At 44.4% G+C, this 25,938-nt stretch overlaps 1 protein-coding gene across 4 annotated transcripts in view; it reads right to left on the bottom strand.

Moving 5' to 3' along the window:
- Positions 1–25,938, bottom strand: part of mapk8ip1b (mitogen-activated protein kinase 8 interacting protein 1b) — a 184,428-nt gene that overhangs the window by 47,061 nt on the left and 111,429 nt on the right. For all 4 annotated transcript variants that reach the window (XM_078549407.1, XM_078549408.1, XM_078549409.1 and 1 more), the window contains 3 exons: positions 13,361–13,588; positions 5,791–5,872; positions 1,051–1,863 (listed from right to left, as the gene is read on the bottom strand). In XM_078549407.1, the coding sequence (XP_078405533.1) occupies positions 1,051–1,863; positions 5,791–5,872; positions 13,361–13,588 (1,123 nt within the window). The remainder of the gene's footprint in view (positions 1–1,050; positions 1,864–5,790; positions 5,873–13,360; positions 13,589–25,938) is intronic.

Below are 25,938 nucleotides of genomic sequence, written 5' to 3'. Positions count from 1 at the left end.
TTATTCAGGCGGGCATTAATAATCCCATGGCATTATTCAAGGGACAAGAATACACTCGCTCTCCTGGGTAGCATGCCTTCCTCAACCAGCGCCAACAGGAATAGATTCACCAGTCATTTATCTTATTGTGGGAGCTTACTGTGCACAAATTGCCTTTCCTACATTATAACAGTGACTATACTTCAAAAGTACTTTATTGGTTGTAAAGCATTTTGGGACGTCCTGAAATTGTGAAAGGCGCTATATAAATATAAGTTTTGTCATAAAAATCCTATATTGAGCTTTTAACTAAAATCCATGTGGTGTGTGTCAACTTAGTTCCCTGTTAGCCACAGTCCATTCAGCCCCTATAGCTCCACACTCCGAAGCATGTTTAATCAGCATTGTCCAAATAAGGGCATTGAAACAAGCAATGAGATTATCAACCAAATAATCTCTTTTTGTTGGCTGTGGGATAAATACAGGGTGATCAACCGTCCCTTATTTTACGGGTTGGTCCAGCACTTGAGCCCAGTGTCGAAGGTTGCATGCACCTCATACCCTTCCCCAATAGCAGACTCGTATGGACACGGAATGCAGTTGTCATAGACGGTATCAAATCACTGTCGTCGCTGTACCCTGAGTAACAGTGTTTTAGGCTCACCAGCTCCAACTGCGTGTTGTCACCCACAACCAGTGTGTACTTAACCGAATCATAATTCAGATCTTTACACCTTGCACGTGTGCAGTACCCACTCTGTGTCCTCTCATATCTCAGACACCCCCACCCCCACGGCTCTGGCACCCTGCCCAGCTATCACAGCCCTGGCACCCAATCCCCCCGCCCTCCCACTCAAAGCTCTGAAAACCACCCTCTTTCTTGCAACACCCCCCCACTCCCCCACCCCCACCCCCAACCCTCCTTCCGCCCCACACAACCCAGTCTCAACTTTGGCACCTCCTACCCCCACTGTCACAACTCTGGAGCACTGCATAAATCTCCAGATTCAGTTACTGTCACTTACTAATCCCCCCCCGCCAGAAAATAAATAATTGAAAGCTGCTACTTACTGGACGTTCTTGACCTTCCACTCATAAAAACATTGAGGAATTTCTTGGAGAAAGGAATATCTGCTTCTGGCGTGGAGTCTTCTGACAGACAGACTGAGTCTCTCTTCAGCACCCCCTCCTCATACTCTTCCCCAATAGCAGACTCGTACGGAGACGGAATGCAGTTGTCATAGACGGTTGCCGAATCGCTGTCGTCGCTGTACCCTGAGTAACAGTGTTTTAGGCTCACCAGCTCCAACTGCATGTTGTCATCCACAACCAGTGTGTACTTAACCGAATCATACGACAGAGCACTGTCTGAGCTTACTGAGGTCCGCGGGAAGAGCTGCTCTGCGTTGAGCGAGGTTCGTGGCAATGAGCAGCTGTGGGATGTGGAAAGGCAAGAGAGCTCTTCATCCTCTTCACTGATCGAAGGTTTCGGGTTGCCTGGCAGGGTCAAGCAGTGGGTGAAGTCGACATCCGAGCTGATGGACATGCGGTTTTCGTTGGACTGAGAGAGGAAGGGCTTCTCGTTTTCCGAGGAGTCTGAGTTCCTCTGCACCGGAGTTAGGTAGATCTCCTCCGTGGCCTCGATTGGCACCTGTGTTTGGTACCGGATGCGCTCATCATGTTGACCCTCGTTGTCCTTCGCCCGCTGGTTAGAGGCTGTCACCATCGCTGAGCACCCCGTGGGGTTGGAAGCTATAGTCTCACTCTGCCCTGCTGGTGCCCGCCTGCAGGGGTTGACCTGGGCAGTCGATGTCCCTTTGTCGGTGGTGCCACTCGCTGGTTTCACCTCATCTCCCAGGCACTCGTGAGTGGGAGTCACCTCTCCTGTAATACACACAGGTTATTCATTGTTCCAAAAAGCCTCCAACCCAAAACAAACAGTCATCATATTCTCCAGGCCACTGTGATGCATTTAAGAGAAAGTCATTTGCTGCACTGCTCAACCAATGTTACACCTTCCTGTCAACTGTCCTCAAACTACCACTTGGACATGCCCTGAGGGACTGGGACTGTGGGAAGGTGGATTTTTGTTGGGAGTGGGGTGAAACTCAGGAGAGTCAATGGGATGATGGAGGTGGAAAAGGAGGGGAAAAGGCAAGGAAGGGAGGAGAGACGGAGGTTGAAGGGAGGAGGAGAAAAGAGGCGAGACGACAGGGTTAAGGAGGAGGGGTGAGGGAGACGGATGAAGAGAGCGGGAAGGAGGGGGAAAGGAAGATGAGGGAAGCAGCAAGGAGGACAGAGAGGAGCAGGAGAAAGAGGAGGGGGATGAGGGGAAGGAAAATGCAGAGGAGGGAGAAAGGGAAAGGAGGAGGAAGGGAAAAGATGGGGGAGAGGACTGAGAAAGTGGAAAAGAGGGAGGGAAGGAAGAAAAGGGATGGGATGGAGGCATAAGGATATAGAGCGTGAAAGTCAAACAAATGGACAGGTACACCGACACAAACTGGAGTGTTGTTGCATTTCCTGACTTGCATCATTCTTACCAGTTATTTTAAAAGCACCCAGTTCTCTTTACAGAACTGTGTTTGGAGCCTTCTCTCAGGTCTCTCTGTGGATTTCACACTGCGCAGAGTTAAGGTCAGCTCCAGATTAAAAAGTAAAACTAGAAGCTGGACTGCACTTCTAAAAAGTGAAAGAAATCAGACATGTAGGCAGCATCTGAAATGTGTCAGTAGAGACATGGACACGTCTATTGGTGTGCAGAAGAATCAAGAGAAACACTGGGATTGTTGAGAAAAATCAGTGAAGATCATTGTCCAGTTCCTTATAGTTTTTTTTATAAATCTATTGATATGAGTCTGTCACACATGACAAAGGAACAGATTTCAAACACGCCAACCTGCCCTGCCCAGTGTATAAAGCTGGCCTATGGAACGCTGGCTCAAATGGGAATTTAAAAAACAGGTAATTTCGATAACAGGAGCCCGATCCACATTACTTTTACACCCAGTCAGCAAACTGAAAATCAGCTTCCAAAAATCTCAAAAGTACATTTAAGATAAAAAAGAGAAAGCAAGGCTGTCATTTCATGCTGGTTTCCCAGGACCTGGAACTGGAAATGTACATGCATCCCACCTCCAACAGTGAGAATTGTTAGTAGAGTGGTGTCAGGGATGAGAGACTGCAGTTAAACAGAGAGGGTGGAGAAGTTGGGGCTGTCTCCTTAGAGCAGAGAAGATTAAGGGTAGATTTGATAGAAGTGTTTAAAATGGTGGAAAGTTAGATAGAGCAAATAAAGAGAAAGTGTTTCCATGACTGAAGGTTGATAACCCAAGGGCACAGATTTAAGGTGATGGTCAAAAGCACCAGAGGTGGCATGAGGATAATCACTTTTATGCATTTGGATTTGGAAAATGCTGCCTGATAGGGTGGCAGAATCAGCCTTGGGAAAGGGAATTGGATAAATACATGAAGTAGAAAAATTGCAAGGGCGTGGTGAAAAAGTGGATGAGTGGAATGAACTGAATTGCTCTATGATAGACATTACATTGATGCGATAGGCTGAATGGTCTCTTCTGTGCTGAACCATTCTCTGGTTCTATGAATTGCACTCTTCCACCCCTCCTCCTCCAGTTGTCATGCCCTAAGGGGGAAACTATGGACTTCCATTGGTCCATGCTTATGCTTAGCAAAGTACTGCCGTGGTTTGCTGTAGCCTTCCGCAGTATGGTTGAGTGGGAAACTCTCCCACCCTTACTGCCTGCCATTAGGCATATTGGAAGGATTTAGAGGCTGATAATCAACCTGTTTGGCCGCGTTACGAATGCATCTTCCATGGCCATCAAGTCCAGAAGTGGGAATTGAACCCAGAGCTTCTGGCCCAGAGGTAGGGACGCTACCACTGCACCACAAGACCTCCAAATTACATTCTAATTGACCAAAAGGGAGGCTAACTTAAGGACAGGTGCACTTCAACAGAAGAATACACTGTGCATTACACTCCTGTTACCAGTGAATCAAGGATTCAGGGATTGGGTAATTAAAATGACTAATTCTGAGAGTTTTTCATTGACCTGAGCTCTGACCCAATAAAAGCCAAGAGAGAACATCTCCGGACAAGAAATAGCGAAACTGTACCAGAAATTGTCTGGGCAGCAAAGGGTTAATCACTCCTAAACCTTTTCTTCCTCTTGTAACTGGTACAGTGGGTAGGCCCATTGTTATTTCATGCTGAAACTGGACCATTAATCTCTCCACACCTTTGCAGAAACATGCATGGAGCTACAGTTCTTTCTCCTCACCACAACAAGCTCCTTCAACTGCAAACTGGTAAACCTATTTGTGATACGCTCACAATCCAAGCAGATAGTTCTCAGCTGTGCCCCAGGATTTTGCTGTGGTGTTAGCAGGGAGTGGACGCTACTGTTAAGAGTCTTGGATTCCCAGTGGAGTGGTCAGCAAAGCCTCATCATTTGTCATCCCAGCCCCTAGGGGGAATGTGCAGTGAGCAATTTCAGGGAAGAGGACTGATTGTCAAGCAAACAACTGCGAGGAGGTCTGCAATCCACCAAATCCTGCTGCCTCGACTGAAGACAAATACCTGGGGGGGCGGTGGGGGGAGGGTAGATTATCATCTTCATGGCCTGGCTGGTACACTGATGAGACAGATCATCCGCCCATTAGAGAACCTGCCCAATTTTTATTCCATTGAAGCAACAACTTGCATTTATAGAGCACAATTTAAGACACTTCACAGGAGAGTAAAAAGGCTAAATTGACACCAAGCCATAGGACGAGATATTTGGATGGGAACCAAATGCTCAGGCAAGAGGTAGGTCTTAAGGAGGGTCTTAAAGGAGGCAGTAATTGTAGCTATATGAAGTGAAAACATTCCGTCTCCCTGGTCCCATGTTCCCATTTCAATACAATGGGACGATCAAAGGTCAGGTAACCATGTTCTCTCCTGGGGTAGGGGAATGAACAGAGCGAGAGAGAGCGAGAGCGAGAGAGAGAGAGAGAGTGCGAGAGAGAGCGCACGAGAGAGAGGCATTTCCAGAAGCTCTCCAAACGCAGAAATTCAGTGGTGGATCTCCTTACTCCATTTGCCTTCTGCACTCAACACTATAGCACCCAAGTCCCGACAACATAATAGAGGAAATTCCACTCCGCTATGCTCACCAATGCCTGTTCACCCATCATCCCTGTGCTCACTGACTGGCATTGGCTCCCTGCAGTCCACCTACACCTGGAATTTAAAATTCTCATCCTTGTATTAAGATCCCTTCATGTCCGAATTTCCTCCCTATCTCTGTAACCTCCTCCAGATCTACAGATCTCTGAGATCTTTCTGCTCCTTCAATTCTGACCTCTTGCACATATCCACTCTCCTCACCCCATCATTGGCAGCCATGCCTTCAGCTGTCTGGATCCTAAGCTCTGGAATTCCTGCCCTAAGCCTCTCCATCCTTCTACCTCCCTCTTTTCCTTTAAGACACTCCTTATAACCTAGCTCTTTGACCAAGATTATGGTCACCTCTCCGAATATCCCTTGATTTCATTTGGCGACAAATGTTTGTCTGAAAACGCTCGAGTGAAGCACATTAAGGCACTTTACTTTGTTAAAGGCACTATGTTAAATGCAAGCTCTTGTTCCCTTTTCCAAATGGTTAAAAAATCCTTGCAAAAAACACACACACTGGAGCTCACTAAACAATTTTGGTTGATTTAAGAACCAAGTAGATAAACTTTGCTCTTAAAGATACAGCTCCAATATGGACTTGTCATCAGGAATAGGCGCAATGCAGACACACGTACCAGTTTTCAATGGGGATGATGATCGAGAGACCTTTTCCTGCCAGCTGTACTTTTTGCCGAATGAGTTGTTATTCAGTGTATCCTGCAAGAAGAAAACAAAGGATGTCATGTACAGATGGTGACAGTCCCATGGAGCTGGGGCAGCAGACGCTGCTGACACACAACGGGCTAAGCAACATCTTTTCAACAAGTTGCCAAGCAACATGAAATAACAGAGATTATTTCATAAAAACTGTTTATGAATGACTGAAACTCACGAGGGCCGTGACGTTGGGCAGTTGTGCAGAACCGGGCAATATGGAATAAGTTGCATGTTAAACACCTCTCCTAATTTCTGTTGCCATTGCCTTCAATCAGAAGAGAAGTTTAACCAACAGCCAAGGCCTACATCACCCAGTTCTACACTATTGCCAAAAGTCAAAAGTGACCCTCGCTAAATGAAGAAGCTCACAGCAAGTTATTAGGAGTTAATAAAATGTTATAATTTATTGCGAGGGGAATTGATTACAAAAATAGGGAAGTAATGAATGCTCCAGTTCTACAGAGCACTGGTGAGACCACATCTGGAATACTGTGTACAGTATTGGTCTCCTTATTTAAGGAAAGATGTAAATGCATTGGAAGCAGCTCAGAGAAGGTTTACTGGCCTAATACCTGGAATGGGTGAGTTATCTTATGAAGAAAGGCTGGACAGGTTAGGCTTGTATGCACTGGAATTTAGAAGAATAAGAGGTTGATTGAAACCTTTAAGATCCTGAGGGGTCTTGACAGGATGGATATGGAGAGGATGTTTCCTCTTGTGGGAGAATCTAGAACTATGGGTCACTGTTTAAAAATAAGGGGTTGCTCGTTTAAGACAGAGATGAGGAGAATTTTTTTCTCTGAGGATAGTGAGTCTTTGGAGCTCTCTTCCTCAAAAGGCAGTGGAAGCAGAGTCTTTGAATATTTTTAAGGCAGGGCTGGATAGATTCTTGATTAACAAGGAGGGTGAAAGGTTAGAGGGTAGGCAGGAATGTGGGGTTGAGGTTACAATCAGATCAACCATGATCTTATTGAATGGTGGAGCAGGCTTAAGGGACCGAGTGGCCCACTCCTGCTCCTAATTCATATGTTCGTATATAACATGAAATAGTTGGCCTGGTCATCTTTTACCCTTATACACTGGGGTAGACCTTGGCTTTACGTGAGTGTGTAAAGCAGATGATGGTGAGTTGGCAGCACATTTTACATCCCTCCCCAGTTTTATTATGTAGAATTACGTAGTATTTACAGCACATAAATAGGCCATTCGGTCCAACTGCTTAGCCACTGCTTATGCTTCACAAGAGCTTTCTCCAACCCTTCTTTATCTCATCCTATCAGCATATCATCTATTCTTTTGTCCCTCATGTATTTATCTATGTTCCCTTTAACTTTAGTTATTCACCTCAAACATTCCATCTGGTAGTGAGTTCCACATTTGAACCATTCTCTGGGTAAAGAAATTCCTCCTGAATCTCCTATGGATTTATTACTATCTTATATTTATGACCCCTAGTTTTGGATTCCCCCACAAATGGAAGAACTTCCTCTAAGGAATAAGATGGCCTGTTTCCACTCTGTAGCATTGTCAGACTCTCCGCTGTCTCAGCTCATCTGCTTGTAACCTTGAGAGTTGACTATTCTAATGCATTCTTGCTAGTCTCCCACATTCTACCTGCCATAAACTTGAGGTCATTTAAAACCCATGTCTTAGCTCACACCAAGTCCCGTTCCACAATCATCCTATGTTTGTTGACCTACACTGGCCCTGGTCAAGCAATGACTTGGTTTAAAAATCTCATTCTTGTTTTCAAATCCCTCCATGGCTTTGCCCCCTTCCTACTTCTGTAATCTGCTCCAGCCCCACAACCGTCCAAAATATCTGTGCTCATCAAGTTCTGGGCTCTTTGAGTATTCCCTTGGCGGCCATGTCTTCAGCTGTCTTGGCCCTAAATCTCTCCACCTCTCTTTTCCCTTCAAAACGTTCCTTAAAATGTAACCCCTTTGACCAAGCATTTGGCCATCTTGCCTAATATCACCTTATGTGGTTCGGTATCTAATTTTAAATTATAACACTCTTATCAAATGCCCTGGAACATTTTATTACATTAAAGGCACCATAAGTTGTTGTTGTCCAGCCAATCAAACCCTTTCATAATCTTAAAGACTATTGACTGTAATTCAATTGGCTTCTTGGCAATGGCTGCATCACAACATCAGTCCTAAACCTAATACAAAATTCTTTTTGGCTTAACATTTATTCTTTTTTTAAGGAAAAGAAGCACTATTCTGTTGCTGAACTTTAATCAACTAGAGTATTTGCTACCAGAGTCAGATCTTATTAATGATGTGAGACCTTCCTTACCAAAGCCTTTGCCTTGCCCCAGGAGAAATGGCTCTGAACAATGACTGCTGAAAATCACATTCTTGTGACACCAATCGAAGAGCAGACGCTTGATTTAGCCAGAAGGAAATGTTAGCCTTTACAGGGCTCCTAATCAGCTAAGTGGTTGGATTGCTAAAATCTTCCCCCTTTGGGATCAGGATATTAGATATGACCATTCTGTTTGAAACAAACTTCAACCTTGAAATTACAAATGGATAGGCAGCAGCAATTGTGTTTGTTTAATCAGCTGTAGGCATGTCTCTTTCAACCATTTTTCAACTCAATCCAAATTAGGTGCCATAAAATTATTTTCCTGCTCCCAATTCAGCAATGCCCATCCTTTTATGAAAATAATCTCTGCAGTGATTGGGTGCACTGGCAGCCCTTTGCCACTTCAGATCAGTTGTCAAGATCTGCGAGTCTCTGACCTTTGGTGATTGGAGAGAAGTGACTGGAAGGAAAGACATTGCTTCAAAATTAAAACCATTGCATAGTTTATTGGCTTTCCGGCATTGGTGCCCATTATCTGTAGTAGTCTCACACCCAAGGCACCAATACCCTGGGATGGTCTTGTCATTTAACATCCATTGGCTTGGTACTCTGTCTGTCCTTTGGTTCCAATTTCCTTGCAGTCTTGAAAGCTGCACATCTCTAATAGAACCATAGAAAAGTTACAGCACAGAAGGAGGCCAATCGGCCCATCTTGTCCATGCCAGTCCGAGGACACCCAGGTGCCCTTTCTAATCCCACCTTCCTGCACCCGGCCCATAGCCCTGCAGCTTACAGCACTTTAGGTGCAGATCCAGGTACTTTTTAAAAGAGTTTAAAGTTTCTGCCTCTACCACCAACTTGGGCAGCGAATTCCAGACACCCACTACCCTCTGCGTAAAAAAGTTCTTCCTCATGTCCCCCCTACACCTTCTGCCACTTATCTTGAATCTATGTCCCCTGATTCCAGAATTCTCCATCAAGGGAAACAATTGTTTGATTTCCTCTTGGGTGTACTGGCCCCATTGCAACTGATTTATTTTTGCATGCTAGTTCTCTGGCTATAGTATTTTTTGTACATTTTTATACTTCAAAATACCTGTTGAGGTGAGGTATTTGTAACAGCTCAGACAGAAATTCCCTACATAGCACAGTGACTGCACTTCAAAAAGTACTTCATTGGCTGTAAAGGTGCTTTGGGATCACAGACTTGTTATGGCACAGAAGGAGGCCACTTGGCCCATCATGTCTGCACCAGCTCTCCGAATGTGCAACTCGCCTGGTAACGCTCCCCCGCCTTCTCCCTGTAACCCCGCACATTCTTCCTTTTCAGATAACAGTCTAATTCCCTTTTGAATGATTCAATTGAGCCTGCCTCCAAAACACACTCAGGCAGAGCATTCCAAACCCTAACTACTCGTTTCATAAAAAAGTATCGCCTCATGTCACTTTTGTTTCTTTTGCTAATTACTTTCAAACTGTGCCCTCTCATTCTCGATCCCTTTATGTCCAGAGGTCATGAAAGGTGCTATATAGCTATTTTTATTTCTTTAGTAATGGTGTCCCAATGTTTACAGCATTGCATACCCAAGTGAAAGGATACAAGGAAAGTTAAACTATAATCAAAATACATAGCTTCCATTAAGATTGATCTTAAGAGTTCAAATGGCTAACATTTCCCTGCTCATCAGCCAAAATGTGACAATGGAATAACAGAAAATTACACGGAGCTCCATAATTTGTGGCTTCAAATAACAATGACTCTGCTTTCACCATTGGTTATATCTTAACTTTGCACGATAGAGTTAAACAGATGGCAGGTTTGACACTATGTTGACTGGCGGTTAGGACCTAGGAGACTTGAGAGGAGTAAATAACTTGAAGGGCTATCAAGCCTAGATGTAAAGTGGTTGGACTTTGATGTGCTTGAGGCCTTTTCAGTTGCAGATCACAGCCTTGAAATAACGGGGTGGGATGATACATACAAATACTTGGTGTGTTCACCTGGGGTAGAATTTTCGGGCCGGGGAATGGGTAGAATTTTCGACCTGGAAGCGGCCGGGGAACGGATCATCAAACGTGATTTCACCCTGGGTGGCCAATTAACGGGCAGCCAGCACGAAAGGGACGCTGAAAGGCTCAGCGCTGCCGGGGTGGGGGGCAGGAGGAGGGCGAGCACTGAAGTTAGCGCGGGCGAGTGCGGAAGGAAAGCTCCCTGAAGGCAGAGGGCTGCCTCAGTGAGCTGACGAATTTAAAAGTCAATAAATGCCGAATTTAAAATCCTGAAAAAAATGTCCACGTATCAGAATGAGTCACCTCAACATACGAATGCTGCAAATTCTGTCCAAACATTTTAATCTTTTTAAAAATTAATCTCGGAAACATCATCCCACCCTTGGATGAAGTTTCCTCAAAAGGGCAAAAGCCGGCTGGCCGATTCACCCGCCCACCAACCGAAATGTCAGCTGTAACTGTAACTCTTGTGCGCACGCGCACAAACCGAAATATCGCGCGGGTGCGTGATGACATCAGGACGCTTGCTCGACAACGTTCAGGGCTATTCCCCGCTCGAGCGCGTCGGGCACATGCCCACATGCCGAGTGAAAAATTCTACCCCTGAAGTTCCTCCCTCTGTTACATTAAAGCAAGTGGGTGAACATTTTTGCAAACACAGGAGCAAGGGGAATTTCTGATACATGCCAGAACTAAGAGGCTATAACTCTCAGGAATGGTTGAGCTGGCTGAAGCTCTCTTCTCTAGAAATGGGAAAGCGGAGGGGTGATCCCATAGAGATCTTTAAAAATTATGAAGTGGTTCAGCAGAGTAGATGTAGAGAATAAAAGCAAAATACTGCGGATGCGGGGGGGAAGGGACCAAAACCAAGGGCCATAAATATAAGATTGTCACTAATAAATCCAATAAGAAACTAAGGAGGAACAACTTTACACCGAGGGTGGTGAGAATGTGGAACTCACAACCACAAGGAGTGATTGAGGCAAATAGCACAGATGCATTTAAGCCAGATTAGCATGAGGTAGAAAGGAATAGAAGGATATGCTGATAGAGAGAGATGACATAGGGTGATAGAAGACTCATGGGGAGCATAAACACTGGCATGAAGCAGTTGGGCTAAATGGCCTGTTTCTGTGCTGTTAAATTTCATGTAATGTGTTAGCTGGTTAGAGTTAGCAAGGCCAATAATGTGGGTTCCTGCACACCATTACTGGTGTGGCCTCATTGGCTACCGCAAGGCCAGTTTATTTATATCCCTTTCTACTACTTCAGGCATATGGCTCCTGATTTGTTAAATAAAGCTTGACAAACAAATCTAAATCTTGCTCCTGTTTTAATTTTCATCCATATATTTTGAAATGTGCTCAAAATAATTATAACTTTGCACTCGTCAGTTTTACCTCAACTCAGATAGCCAGCAAACAAACGAATAAATAATTTGAACTGCACCCAATTCTAGAAAGATTGTATTATTATTCAGGTTTAGAAGGTGGTTCTGAATAAAAATCCAAATTGTTATTTAAGCAGAGCACTAAGTATTGTCACAGAGATATTTTGTAAGGAGGAAAAATGCAAATAATATAATCTCTTGAATATTTTTAATTCATTATATAAATTCCCACTCAAATGATGAGACATTATTCCCCTTTCATATTCTTTCATTATTCCCCTGGTAAGAAAGGTGGTGATTTATTGATTTGTGTTAACTGCAGTAGATGAGGACAACGAGTTTATTTATTTCCCTTTCTGCAGCGTGTAAGAGAAGTACTCTTCTCCAGGGGCCAGTCAAAAAACATTTACTTTGCTGACCCTCGATGGAAACTTCTTTCCATTCCATTCAGAGGAGATCGGCATCTCATCCCTCCATGTTTGACCCACCAAAATCATTTAATCCTCATTTTACCATGAAGTACACCATGGTAGATCAGTTTGTTAACAAAACCAAAACCTCCTTTAAAATCTGTCATCAATTTGTATATGGATGGAAAGTCTGCTCTTATTCTGCGCACATTCGGCCAGGTCGACATTAAATATCAGTGACAGCAATAGGAATGGATCAATCACTGAAGTCATGACATCTGTATTCATGTGGGAGACTGAGAGGCAACCTTGCCTCTGAGTCAGATGGTAGTAGGTTCCAGTCCCACTCCAGAGACTTCAGCACAAAAATCTAGACTGACACTCCGAGTGTAATACTGAGGGAGTGCCGCACTGTCAAGGTGCTGTCTTTCGGATGAGACAATGAACTGAGGTCCCCATCTACTCTCTCAAGTTGATGTAAAAGATCCCTTGCCCACTGTTTGAAAGAGGAATTCTCCTGACATCCTGGCCAGTATTTATCCCTCAATCAACATCACTGGAACAGATGGTCCGGTCATTATTACATTGCTGTTTGTGGGAGCTTGCTGTACACAAACTGGCAGCTATATTTCCCACAATGCAACAATGACTACACTTCAAAAAGTACTTCATAGGTTCTCGAGTGCCTTGGGACATCCTGAAGTTGTGAAAGGCAGTATATAAATGCAACTCTTTCATTTTTACTTTACAGCTTTCAGACAGTTAATTTACCACTAACAAAGCATATATATATTATAAATAAATGATTTCATGCAAAGACTACTCAATTTGATCAGGAATGGATTCCTGTATTGTCACAAAATCTCACTTTCACAATTTTCAGCATTGAGTGCAGCTTCAATAGCCAAAATGTTACTGGAATCCATCCATGTACAGATTACAAGGCCGACGTAATATATGTCTTGACCTGATAATCAAGTCTGCATTTCATTGATGCAACTGTCCACTGATACAGTAATCTGATCAGACACTCGCTGCTGAAGGCAATCCTTGCAATCTCCGGCAGTCTGTGTTTTGTATTAACTAACTAGGGAAAGCAATAATGAGTGTGAAAGCACGGATGTTTGATTTCCGCTTTTAATGACTGTAAACCAGGCAAAGTTTAAGATCCGTCTTTATTACAATTCAGCCGGGCAAAACAGGGCAACAAGAAAAACAAGTCCTTTTCTGTCTGCTATGTACCATCCAAGAAACAAGATTATAGGAGTTGTTGGGGGGGGGATCAGCTGCAGAGGTCATTTTAATCTGCGAGCTATCAGCAGCAGACCAGCAAGGGAACACCACCACTGTCCTCCATCTTACCTGAGTCCGAGGAACTGGTGGGAAGAGATTCAAGGTCGTGGGCCGCTTGGGTTTGTAAGATGCCATGCTGACAGGGTTTGTTTCCTTCAGAGGACCGTTGTCCTCCTCCTCTTCTTCGATATCGTCGACAGCATCAATCAAATCCAGCTGCAGCATCTCTGCCTGGATTGTGCAGACATCATTTCCGCTTGTCGTCGCAGCATTATTGGTCTCCAGGGTCACACGGGACTGAGAAGAGAAGGAGATTGGACAGTAAGGTGTTGATGATTTATATGAAGGTAAGTACATTATAGATATATATAAATATATATATATATGTACAAAATATATTAATGTATATATATTTATATATTACACAAATCTATATATAAATATAAATAATTTATATAAAGTTATATAACTATAAATACACATAAATAATACATAATAAGATTGTAAATCAATCTTAATGGCTTAAAATTTTTTCTGCTCACATGCTGTCTGAACAAGTGGAAAAATGCTCCACGTTAACTCGAGTGCAAATCACAGCCCTTGACAAAGAAATATCAATAATTTTCAGACAGTAAAGCACATTTACTTTCAATCTGAAACAAAAACATCAACAACAGAATCATTGAATCATGTGACAATATAGTGCAAAAGGAGGCCACTCTGGCCATCATGCCTGTGCTACCTCTTTGAAAGAGCTATCTAATTAGTTGCACTCCCCTGCCCTTTCCCCTTGGCCCCACAATTATTTCTCCTCAAAGGATTTAACATACACTTCACAGATTTCCCCTGCTCATCTATACATTAGCTGTGACTATCATCCCATTAGCCAGCTGTCAATTGTCAGAAGCCACTGATTTACAGATCCTGCAGGAAAATCTGCATCGAATCCAAAAATGTAATGCTGAAAACACCAAAACAACTCCCAAGGCCACACGCAATAATAACAAAATCAGACTTTTCCAACAACTGAAAGAGCACTTATGGAGCTTCTTTACGCAGTAAATGTCACAAGGCCCTTCACAGGAATGTCATCAAACAAATTTTGACAATGAGTCACATGAGTGACGAAAAGCTCTTCGGACAGGTTGGTCAAAGATGCAGGATTTAAGGAACGTCTTAAAGGAGGGGAGAGTGGTCGAGAAGCCAAGAGGTTTAGGGAGGGAATTCCAGAATTTAAGGCCCAGGCAGCGGAAGGTATGACAGCCAATTGGAAATGCGTGAGAGGGGAGAATTAGGGAAATGCAGAGATAAAAGAGGGTTGTAGGGCTGGAGGAGGTGGAAAGGGGCGAGGCCTTGGGGAAGTTCGAAATTTTTAAATAGAGGCATTGCTGGACCAGTGAGCAGGGAGGGTGATGGGTGAGTGGGACTTGGGTGTGAATTAGAACACAGGCAGCATTAATATAAATCAGTGGCACTGCCAGCAAGTAATTCCTTCCAAATCTGGAGGTTGCCAACACCCTGATTCACATGAAATACAAGGCTGGTATAAATCTGACATAGGGTGAATCCTCTGGAGTAACCTGAAATGGTCTAAACAGATGTGCATTCTGGATCCTCGATTTCTACCCCAATATGCTTGGTACAAAACCAATAATGCTGCACTGTATGCATCGCCTTAGCACAAGTGGCTAGTTTCCTGCTCTTCCATGGCATGGGAGTCTTCATCATTCCTGGGGATCCCTTTTCCTCAGTCAGAGTAATGCTGCAACAGAAAAACCTCCCCATATTGGAAATTAGTGAGGGCACTGCACCTTATTGGACTCTTTCACACAGTGAAAGCAGCTGCACAGAACTGGCTGTGTGTCATTTTAACATTGTGCGGTAGTCTAAAATGGACAATATCCAATTCGCCGCCTGCCTAGACTGACACACCTACTGCAGTACTGAGGAAGTGTTGCAATGTTAGAGGCGCCATCTTTCAGATGAGACATTAAACCGAGGCCCCATCTGCCCTCTCAGGTGGCTGTAAAAGATCCTATGGGACTATCTGAAGACTAGGATGTGTTCTCTCCCTGGTGACCTGGCCAATGTTTATCTCAACCAATATCACTTAAGACAAATTATATGGTCATTATCATATGCTGAGAGTGACCTTGCTTTGCAGATTGGCTACATTATAACAGAGACTATGGGCGGAATCTTCCAGTCCTGCCAGCAGCAGGAAGTGTGGCAGGCGGGGGAACTTGATTTGGCACGAGGCCAAAGATCAGTTTCCCAATGGCGGGATGAACTGTGGGAATTTTATTCTCACCACATCAACAATATTGCCCTCATCAAGCATCTCTGCTCCCTCTTCTCAAAACTCCAGCAAGTTAGTTAAACATGCTTTTCCCTTAAGAAATCCATGCTGACTTTCCTTAATTAACCTGCATTTGTCTATGTGACTATTAACTTTGTCCTGAATTATTTTTTCTGGAAATTTCCCCACCACCAAAATTAGACTGACTATATTTTGAAAGCTTTGATTGAGTCACCCCTTAACTTTCTAAATTCCAGAGAAGACAACCCTAGTTTGTGTAATCTTTCCTGGTAGTTTAATCTTCCAGGTAAAGTCCAGGTAACGTCCAAGTAAATCTACGCTGCACTCCCTCCAAGGCCAAAGTGTCCTTCCTAAGGTGTGGTGGCCCAAATTGCCCACAGTACTCCTGGTGTGGTCTAACCAGGGTTTTGTATAGCTGAGGCAGGACTTCTAACCCCATGTATTTTATTCCTTTAGATATAAAGAAAGAATCTAGCCATCTCCCCTTGACATTCAATGGTATTACCATGGCTGAATCCCCCAATATCAGCATTCTGGAGGGTTATCATTGACCAGAAACTGAAATGGACCAGCCATATAAATACTGTGGCTGCAAGAGCAGGTCAGAGGCTGGGAATTCTGCAGTGAGTAACTCACCTCCTGACTCCCAAAGCCTGTCCAACATCTACAAGGCTACAGGAGTGTGATGGAATAAACTCCACTTGCCTGGATGAGTATTGATCTGATTTAGCCTCAATGTCACTTTCCTGCTTATGCATGATACCCTTTGATTCACTTCTTAGTCAAGAATCTATCTATCTCTGCCCTAAAAATATTCAATGACCCTGCCTCCACCACTTTCTGGGGAGAGTTCCACATGATCACGATCCTCTTGAGAGAAAACAATTCTCCTCATCTCTGTCTTAAATTGAAGACTCTTTGCTTTTAAACTATTCCGGTCTCTGCGAAAGGGGGAATCATCCTCCCAATATTCACTCTGTCAAGTCCCCTCAGGATCTTATATGTTTCAATGGGATTACCTCTTATTCTTCTAAACTCCACTGGCTACAGGCCCAGCCGTTCAACCTTGCCTCATAAGATAACCCCCTCATCCCAGGAATCAGTCAAGTGAATCAGCTGCTTCCAATGCAATTATGTCCTTTCTTAAGTAAGGAGGCCAAAACTGTAAACAGTACCCCTGATGTGGTCTCACCAACGTCCTGTACAACTGTAGCAAAACATCCCTTTTATACACAATTCTCCTTGCAATAAATGACAACATTCCATTTGCCTTCCTAATCACTTGCTGTATCTGCATACTAACTTTTTGTGAATCATGTATTCATGTACCAAGACACCCAGATTCCTCTGTACCTCAGAGTTCTGCAATCTCTCTCCATTTAGATAATATGTTGCTTTTCTATTCTTCCTGCCTAAATGGACAAGCTCATATTTTCCTACATTATGCTCCATCTGGCAAATTGTTGTCCACTCACTTAACCGATCAACATACTGCTAGGGGGTGGCGTTAGCATTGATCAGAAACTAGTATTTGGAGACTACTTTCCTCCCTATCTTTGTGCTATCAGCAAATTTAGCAACTGTATATTTGATACTTTCATCCAAGTCAACTATATAGATTGTAAATAGTTGAGGCCCCAGTACTGATCCCTGTGGCACTCCACTCATTACATCTTGCCAACCCGAAAATAACCCATTTATACCTACTCTGTTTCCTGTTAGCTAGCCAATTCTCTATCCATGCTAGTATGTTACCCCCTACACCATGAGCTATTATTTTGTGTAGTAGCCTTTGATATGGCAGTTTGTCAAATGCCTTCTGGAAATCTAAGCACACCACATCCACAGGTTCCCAGCTATCCACATTGCTTGCTACTTCCTCAAAGAAGCACTACCTGCAAGTTCCCCTCCAAGCCACACACCACCCTGACTTGGGACGTTATTGGCACACCTTTATTATTGCTGGGTCAAAATCCTGGAGCTGCCTAACAGCACTATACCTATATCACATGAACTGCAACGGTTCAAGGCTGTTCTCACCACCACCTTCTCAAGGGCAATTGGGAATGGGCAACAAATGCAGGCCTAGCCAGCGAGGTCCACATCCTGTGAAAGGATTAAAAAAAGGCCAGCATTCCATTAGCCTTTTTGATTATTTTCTGTATCTGTTCATGACATTTTAATGATCTATGTGCCTGGACTCTAAAGTCTCTTTGGATAGGCACTGTTTCTAGCTTTTACCCATTTAGAAAATACCCTGTTCTGTCCTCTTTGTCATGATGGAATACGTCTAAAGCGAATGATCTCACTTTTGTCTACATTAAAATCCACTGGCCATAATTTTGCCCATTCCCTTAATCTGTCTTTCTTCAGAATGCTACACTTCCATCTATTCTGTTTAGAATACCGTCTATTTTTCTGCCATCAGCAATTCTAAATACGTGACTTTATATCCCATCAACTAATAGTTGAGGTCCCAACGCTGATCCTTGCGGGACACCACTAGTCATATCCTGCCAATGAGAGTACCTGCCATTGAACCCGACTCCTTCCGTTCAGCTAATTTCTTCGCCAGGTTGATCATTTACCTTCCATGAGCAGGCTAAAGACATTGACCAGTCTGAAAACACCGATCAGACTAAAGACCAAGACTAGACTAAAGAATCCTGATCAGGGCTAAAGACCCTGAATTGGGCAAACAGCACTGACCAGGATAAAGGCAGTCTCAAGACCTGAAAAGCTCACTTACAATGTGATTCATGACACCAATTACAAAAAAGAGCCTGTGAGGAACCTTGAGACTTCATGGTCCCACTCGGCCTTTGTGCTAGATTGATCCTGAAGCTCACCTGACTCAAGCAGCTAGGTAAGCTATTTTCAGAAGTAGCTTGGACTGCAGATTTCAAACCTAATTTTGAAGCATATCCAAGGCAGAAGCAAAAAAAAAAACACTTTAGTAAAATACGCTGATTTTCTTTTTATTATGGAAGTCTACTGGCAGAGTCACAATGGGCTGAATGGTCCCTTTCGGCCCTGGAAGATTCTAAGGCCTGGATTTAAACCACAATGCATTCTCATTCCATATTTCAAATTACTGCCATGACTTTGAGGGGTGCAGGTGGGAAGTTTGACTGGACAAAAATGTGGAATTGATTGACAAACCATTACGGCCCCTTCACTGTTGGTCTTTTAATTTTTTTTAATCATTCATAGTTGCCCTGGAGAAGGTGCTGGTGAGCTGCCTTCTTGAACTGCTGTAGTCCATATGGTGTTGGTACACCCACAGTGCTGTTAGGAAGGGAGTTCCAGGATTTTGACCCAGCGATAGCAAAGGAACGGCGATTTATTTCCAAGTCAGGGTGGTGAGTGACTTGGAGGGGTATTTCCAGGTGGTGGCGTTCCCATCTATCTGCTGCCCTTGTCCTTCTAGATGGTAGTGGTCATGGGTTTGGAAGGTGCTGTCGAAGGAGCCTTGGTGAATTCCTGCAGTGCATCTTGTAGATGGCACACACTGCTACTACTGTGCGTCAGTGGCAGAGGAAGTGAATGTTTGTGGGTGTGGTGTCAACCAAGTGGGCTGCTTTGTCCTGGACGGCATCAAGCTTCTTGAGTGTTGTGGGAGCTACACTCGTCCAGGCAAGTGGGGAGTATTCCATCACACTCCTGATTTGTGCCTTGTAGATGGTGGACAGGCTTTGGGGAGTCAGGAGGTGAGTTATTTGTCACAGGATACCTAGCCCCTGATTTGCTCTGTTAGCCAGAGTATATATACGGCTAATCCAGTTTAGTTTCTGGTCAATGGTAAACCCCAGGATGTTGATAGTGGGGAATTCAGTGATGGTAATGCCATTGAACGTCTGAGGTGATGGTGAGATTCTCTCTTGTTGGAGTTGGTCATTGCCTGACACTTGTGTGGCATGAATATTACTTGCCACTTGTCAACCCAAGCCTGGATATTGTCCAGATCATGTTACATTCGGACATGGACTGCTTCAGTATCTGAGAAGTTGCAAATGGTGCTGAACATTGTGCAATCATCAGTGAATATCCCTACTTCTGACCTTATGATGGAGGGAAGGTCATTGATGAAGCAGCTGAAGATGGTTGGGCTGAGGACACTACCTTGAGGAACCCCTGCAGTGATGTCCTGGAGCTGAGATGACTGACCTCCAACAATCACAACCATCTTCCTTTGTGCTAGATATGACTCCAACCAGTCTGTGTTTAGAATGAACTAACTAAGGAAAGCAATAATGAGTGTGAAAGCACAGATGATTACAATTGACTTCAGTTTTGCTAGGGCTCCTTGATGCCACAGTCAAATGTGGCCTTGATGTCAAGGACAGTCACTCTCATCTCACCTCAGGAGTTCAGCTCTTTTATCCATGTTTGAACCAAGGCTGTAATGAGGTCAGGAGCTGAGTGGCCCTGGCGGAACCCAAACTGGGCATCAGTAAGCAGGCTATTGCTAAGCAAGTGCCACTTGATCACACTGTTGATGGTCCCTTCCATTACTTTACTCATCAAGAGTAGACTGATAGGACGGTAATAGGCCGGGTTGGATTTGACCTGCTTTTTGTGTACAGGACATACCTGGGTAATTTTCCACATAGCTGGGTAGATGCAAGTGTTGTAGCTGTACTGGTACAGCTTGGCTAGGGGCGCGACAAGTTCTGGAGCATACGTCTTCAGTACTATTGCCGGAATGTTGTCAGGGCCCATAGCCTCTGCAGTATCCAGTGCCTTCAGCTGTTTCATGATGTCACACGGAGTGAATCGAATTGGCTGAAGATTGGCATCTGTGATGATGGGGACCTCCAGTTGGCACTCCTGGCTGAAGATAGTAGCAAATGCTTCAGCCTCATCTTTTGCACTGATGTGTTGCGCTCCTCCATTATTGAGGATGGGGATATTTGTGGAGCCTCCTCCTCCAGTGAATTGTTTAATCATCCACCACCATTCACGACTGGATGTGGCAGGACTGCAGAGCTTAGATCTGATCCGTTGGCTGTGGGATCGCTTAGCTCTGTCTATCACTTGCTGTTTTTATTGTTTGGCATGCTAGTCCTTTGATGTAGCTTCACCAGGTTGACACCTCATTTTTAGGCATGCCTGGTGCTGCTCCTGGCATGCCCTCCTATACTCTTCATTGAGCCAGGGTTGATCCCCTGGCTTGATGGTAATGGTAGAGTGGGGGATATGCTGGGCCATGAGGTTACAGATTGTGTTTGAGTTGATGTCCCACAGCGCCTCATGGATGCCCAGTTTTGAGCTGCTAGATCTGTTCAAAATCTATCCCATTTAGCACAGTGGTAGTACACAACATGATGGAGGGTATCCTCAACGTGAAGGCGGGACTTCGTCTCCACAAGGACTGTGCAGTGGTCACTCCTACTGATACTGTCATGGACAGATGCATCTGCGGCAGGCAGGTTGGTGAGGATGAGTTCAAGTATGTGTTTCCTTCTTGTTGGTTCCCTCACCACCTGCCATTGACCCAGTCTAGCAGCTATTTCCTTTAGGACTCGGCAAGCTCGGTCGGTAGTGGTGCCACCGAGCCACTCCCTTGGTGATGGACATTGAAGTCCCCCACCCAGAGTACATTCTGCACCCTTGCCACACTCAGTATTTCCTCCAAGTGGTGTTCAATATAGAGGAGCACTGATTCTTCAGCTGAATTGGGGGCGGGGGGGGGGGGTATATTTAAGAATCAGCAGGAGGTTTCCCTGCCCATGTTTGACCTGATGCCATGAGACTTCATGGGGTCCAGGGTCAATGTTGAGGACTCCCAGGGCAACTCCCTCCCAACTGCACACCACTGTGCCGCCACCTCTTCTGGTTGGACAGGACATACCCAAGGATGGCGATGGTGGTGTCTGGGATATTATCTGTATTGTATGATTCTGTGAGGATGACTATGTCAGGCTGTTGCTTGACTAGTCTGTGAGACAACTCTTCCCAATTTTGGCACTAGCCCCCAGATGTTCGTAAGGAAGACTTTGCATGGTTGACAGGGCTGAGGTTGCCGCTGTCGTTTCCAGTGCCTAGGTCGATGCCGGGTGGTCCGTCCGGTTTCATTCCTTTTTTGTGACTATGTAGCAGTTTGATACAACCGAGTGGCTTGCTAGGCCATTTCAGAGGGCATTTAAGAGCTGAGAAGCAGATCCCACCGCCTATGATGTTAATTCACGGTGGTCATAGAAAAGATGTTTCCACTTGTGTAGTTTACCAATAAGTAGGGAATTCAGGACTCAGTGGAACTCACTACCATATTGAGTGATTGAGGCGAATAGCATGGTGCGCAGTCAAGGGAAGCTGGATAAACACGAGAGAGAAACTAATAGAAGGATATGTTGGTAGGGGTTAGATGGTAGGGACCATGAAGGTTCACGTGGAGCATAAGCTCCAGCTTGACCGAATCCTCTGTTTCTGTGATGGAAATTCTATGTAAATCCAGAGGAATTAGACAGCTGGCAGACCTGCAGACTCCAATAAAACTGTATTCAATGGGTTAGCTCCATTCAATGGTGTAATTGACAGGGACTGCTTTACAGACTCAAGAACTCAAGGATCCAACTCTCTGGGGAGTTGCTATTGAATATCTGTGAGATAACCCCTGATTAGCGGCATAGTCCTGGATTCATTCTTTCTGACACACAGTGCATCCTGTATCAGTTATTGGTTTATGATGGAAAAGACTGCGACACTCCATCTATCAGTGGCAGCAGCTCTCCCAAGATGGCTCTCCAGCCAGTCTCTCACCAGGTTCTAATCTAAACGGCTGTCCCAGTTGCCGATACAATTAGCAATTGGACGAAAGAGAGCGCAAACCTAAAGATTGGTGATTGGGAGCCATTCTGAAAATGGCTCTTTAGGTTCTCAGCTGCAGTCAGATTCAATGGCCTTCAGGGAATTAGCTTAAAAATAACCCAGAAAAAGGCTACAGGCTTCTTTTCTGGAGACTAATAGGGAGGAAAAAGTAGAATGAACAATCTTCTCCTTTCAATCTTAATGGGTGCTACATCAACACGTCCCAATTGATGACAGAAAAAACCTAAGTATTGCAAGATCTACTAAGCAACTCTCGCACTCAATGGGTTAAATAATGGTTGTCTATATTATGCGAGAAGCAGATTGAAAAAAACAAGTTCCTACATCACGTGAAGCGTTGAGGGGCAGTTTATCATTCCTTTTCTCTTATTGTCGAGGTCTCTTTTTAATATCCAATGACGATTCTGTTGCTAAGTAACGATGGGGGGGGATCTGATGCTGAGGCACTGCAATTGGATTTACAGCTCATTCTTTGAATCTCTTGTACACAATAGAGCAATTTTATGACATAAACAGATGATTACTCAGCGAGGTGATGGGAAATGCTTAGAGTGGTTGTTTCACTATCTTTTACAAAAACATCCCTTACTTCCCGCCAGCCTAATATCGAACGGCTTGTGGTGTAATTAATTCACATTATAATTCAATGGACAAAGCATTTCTGATCATATTTAAAAGAGCATTGATTGTAACATTCGCTCTTAAATTGATAAGCCATAATGAATATTTAAAATCCGTGACGCTGATGGTCGTACAATGAGAAAACAATGTTCTTTCATTGTCTGGCAATTTCAAATCCAATTACATAATGCCCTTTTCATGGTTATATTATTCATCTCGCCTCCCTTAAGATGCTCTTAAAATCTACCCCTTTGACCAAGCTTTCAGTCACAGCTAAATATTGCCTTCTTTAGCTTGGCTTTTTAGTTCTCAAAATATGGGCATCACTAACCAGGTCAGCAATGGTCACCCATCACAAGCTGCCCATCCCAAGATAGTGGTGGGTCTTCTAGTTGAACAAACAGCAGTTTTAATACAACCAGGAAGCTCACTAGGCCATATCAGGCGACAATTAAGAGTCAGCCATGCTGGTGTGACTATGGGGCCACACACAGTCACAGACCAGGTAAGGATAGCAGGTTTCCTCCCCTAAAGGGACATAAGTGGACCAGTTCTGTTTTTTGACAATCTGACAGCTCCAATGGTCACTTTTACCGAGACCAGCTTTTAATTTCCAGATTTTTTAACCTGAATGCAAAGGCTTGGATTTTCATCCTCGCATTGGGTGCGCAGAGTTGGAAGAATTCCCAGCTTCGTGAACCCACCTTCTACCAATGTGGCCCCGAACCTCAGGTTTTCAGTTCGGGGGAGCGGACTATAATAGGAGTTGGGGTGGGTGAGCCGGAAGTAGTGTGGGGTCGGTGGACGGAGCATATAAAAAGTGGGCCTTCAGAAAGGCCCCTTTGGGAGGTTGGTCATCCATGCTGAAGTCTCTGTGCCTCAGAGATGTCATTGACTTGTCAGGTGGGTGGGAACTCTGTAAATATTATCCAACTAACACCTGACCCTGGAACGGATGGCAAATCATGGGCTTGCCCTAGGAAAAAAAATATCATTATTGCTGCCTATATCACAGTGTACTGCACTGAAGCACTGAAAGCACGGCGTGGATCCACAAGACACAGCCATAGGGATGGCATCGACTACCTGGTGAAGATATTCTGCAGTCATGTAGTCAGCTGCCATGCCTCGGTGGATAATTGATGAGCAATGTCATGGTCATTATCCCACCAAACTGCTCTCTTGCCACCCATCTATCAGGATGTGCCCACGCAGTTCAGCCTTTTTTTTAATTCATTCATGGGATGTGGGCATCACTGGCTAGTGACCAGCATTTATTGCCCACCCCTAATTGCCCTTGTTCAGAGGGCATTTAAGAGCCAGTCTGGAGTCACATGTAGGCCAGGCCAGGTAAGGATGGCAGATTTCCTTCCCTAAAGGACATTAATAAACCAGATGGGTTTTTACGACAATTGGCAACGGATTCACGGCCACCATTAGGCTTTTTAATTCCAGGTTTTTATTAAATTCAAATTTCACCATCTGCCATGGCTGGATTCGAACCCAGGTCCCCAAAGCATTACCCCGGGTCTCTGGCTTATTAGTCCAATGACCAGGTCCATCTCACAGTTGCATACTCTCACGGCATAACAGTGTGAAGAGGGAGTAAACTAATAGGGCTGTCAGTGGTTGCGGAGCACAGCATGCTAGCTTGGAGTGACAGCCGCAACACCCACATCATCAAGAATTTGTGCAGAGCTATTTCCTCCACTGCACCTTACCAGTAATCATTGGTGATATGGTGAAAATGGTTAGTGTGTGCAAGCATATAAAAGTGAGTGAGAGCATTGTAATCTGAACGGCTCATTACCCTTTTCACCTTACATTCTTACTGATAGAATGTCACACAGAGGTGGCATGGGGGGAAGGGATGGGTTGAGCTGCCCACACTTCTCAGATCAGGACCTGCAAGTATTAGTGGAAGAGGTCCAGAAGAGGAGAGCTGTCCGCTAACCTGCTGGCTGACGTAATCCACCAGCCACTACAAAGAAGGTCTGGATTCAAATTTCGGCTGTGGTGAGCACAGCAGGAGACCACGAGAGACCGTGGATATAGTGCCAGAAAAGGTTCAACAACCTGCTGCGTTCTGGCAAGGTAAGCAGCTGGCTCATCCACAGAGAGGTCGAAGGGGAGGATCACATCTTCATGCTCCAGCTAAGATGTGAGACAAGGCACATACCTCTGCTACAACATTGAGGCTTGTATGTGTAAGCAGCTCATGTAGGTGCACACAGAATACATGTGAATCAGCAGTGTGATGCACAGACACAATGAAGAGAAATATTCCTACCTGCACTAACATGTTGTGCTTTCAGAGAGCTGACCCTTGTTCTGCTATTAACACATTCTGCTCTTACCTTTATGCCACTGCCAGCACCATCTTTAGTCTTTACCACTACCGTTAACATTCCCTTTGTCTTGTGCCCATGACATCTTTGTCAATCTCTCTTCAGCTCCCATCTATCCCTGACCTTCTATCTTGCTCCACCTGCTCCACCCCCTCTTAAACAGTATATAATCCATCACATTTCTACTTCTCTTTAGCTCTGAAGAGTTATAAGGACTCACAACGTTAACACTGTTTCCCTCTCCACAGATATTGCGAGACCCGCTGGGTTTTTCCAGCATTTTTTTTTGTATTTATTTCAGATTTCCAGCATCCACAGCATCTTATTTTTTATCTAACACGAGATCTTGTTGCCATTACAGTTGAAAAGGATGAAGGAAACCCGGACTTGGGGTGGGTTAGCCTGGCTGAGAGCAATTTGCTCGGTTGGACAAAAGGCGACAGAAATTGCCAGGGTGCCTGTTGGTGATGGTGAATCAACCTTAGCAGGTGATAAAGGTACTGGCAAATGCACCTTGGAACATGGCG

This window comes from Cetorhinus maximus, chromosome 9, assembly GCF_964194155.1.
Source record: "Cetorhinus maximus chromosome 9, sCetMax3.hap1.1, whole genome shotgun sequence".
Classification (NCBI taxonomy): Eukaryota; Metazoa; Chordata; class Chondrichthyes; order Lamniformes; family Cetorhinidae; genus Cetorhinus; species Cetorhinus maximus.
Note: the sequence above shows the minus strand (reverse complement) of the source record. Positions and strands in the feature narration are given on the sequence as shown.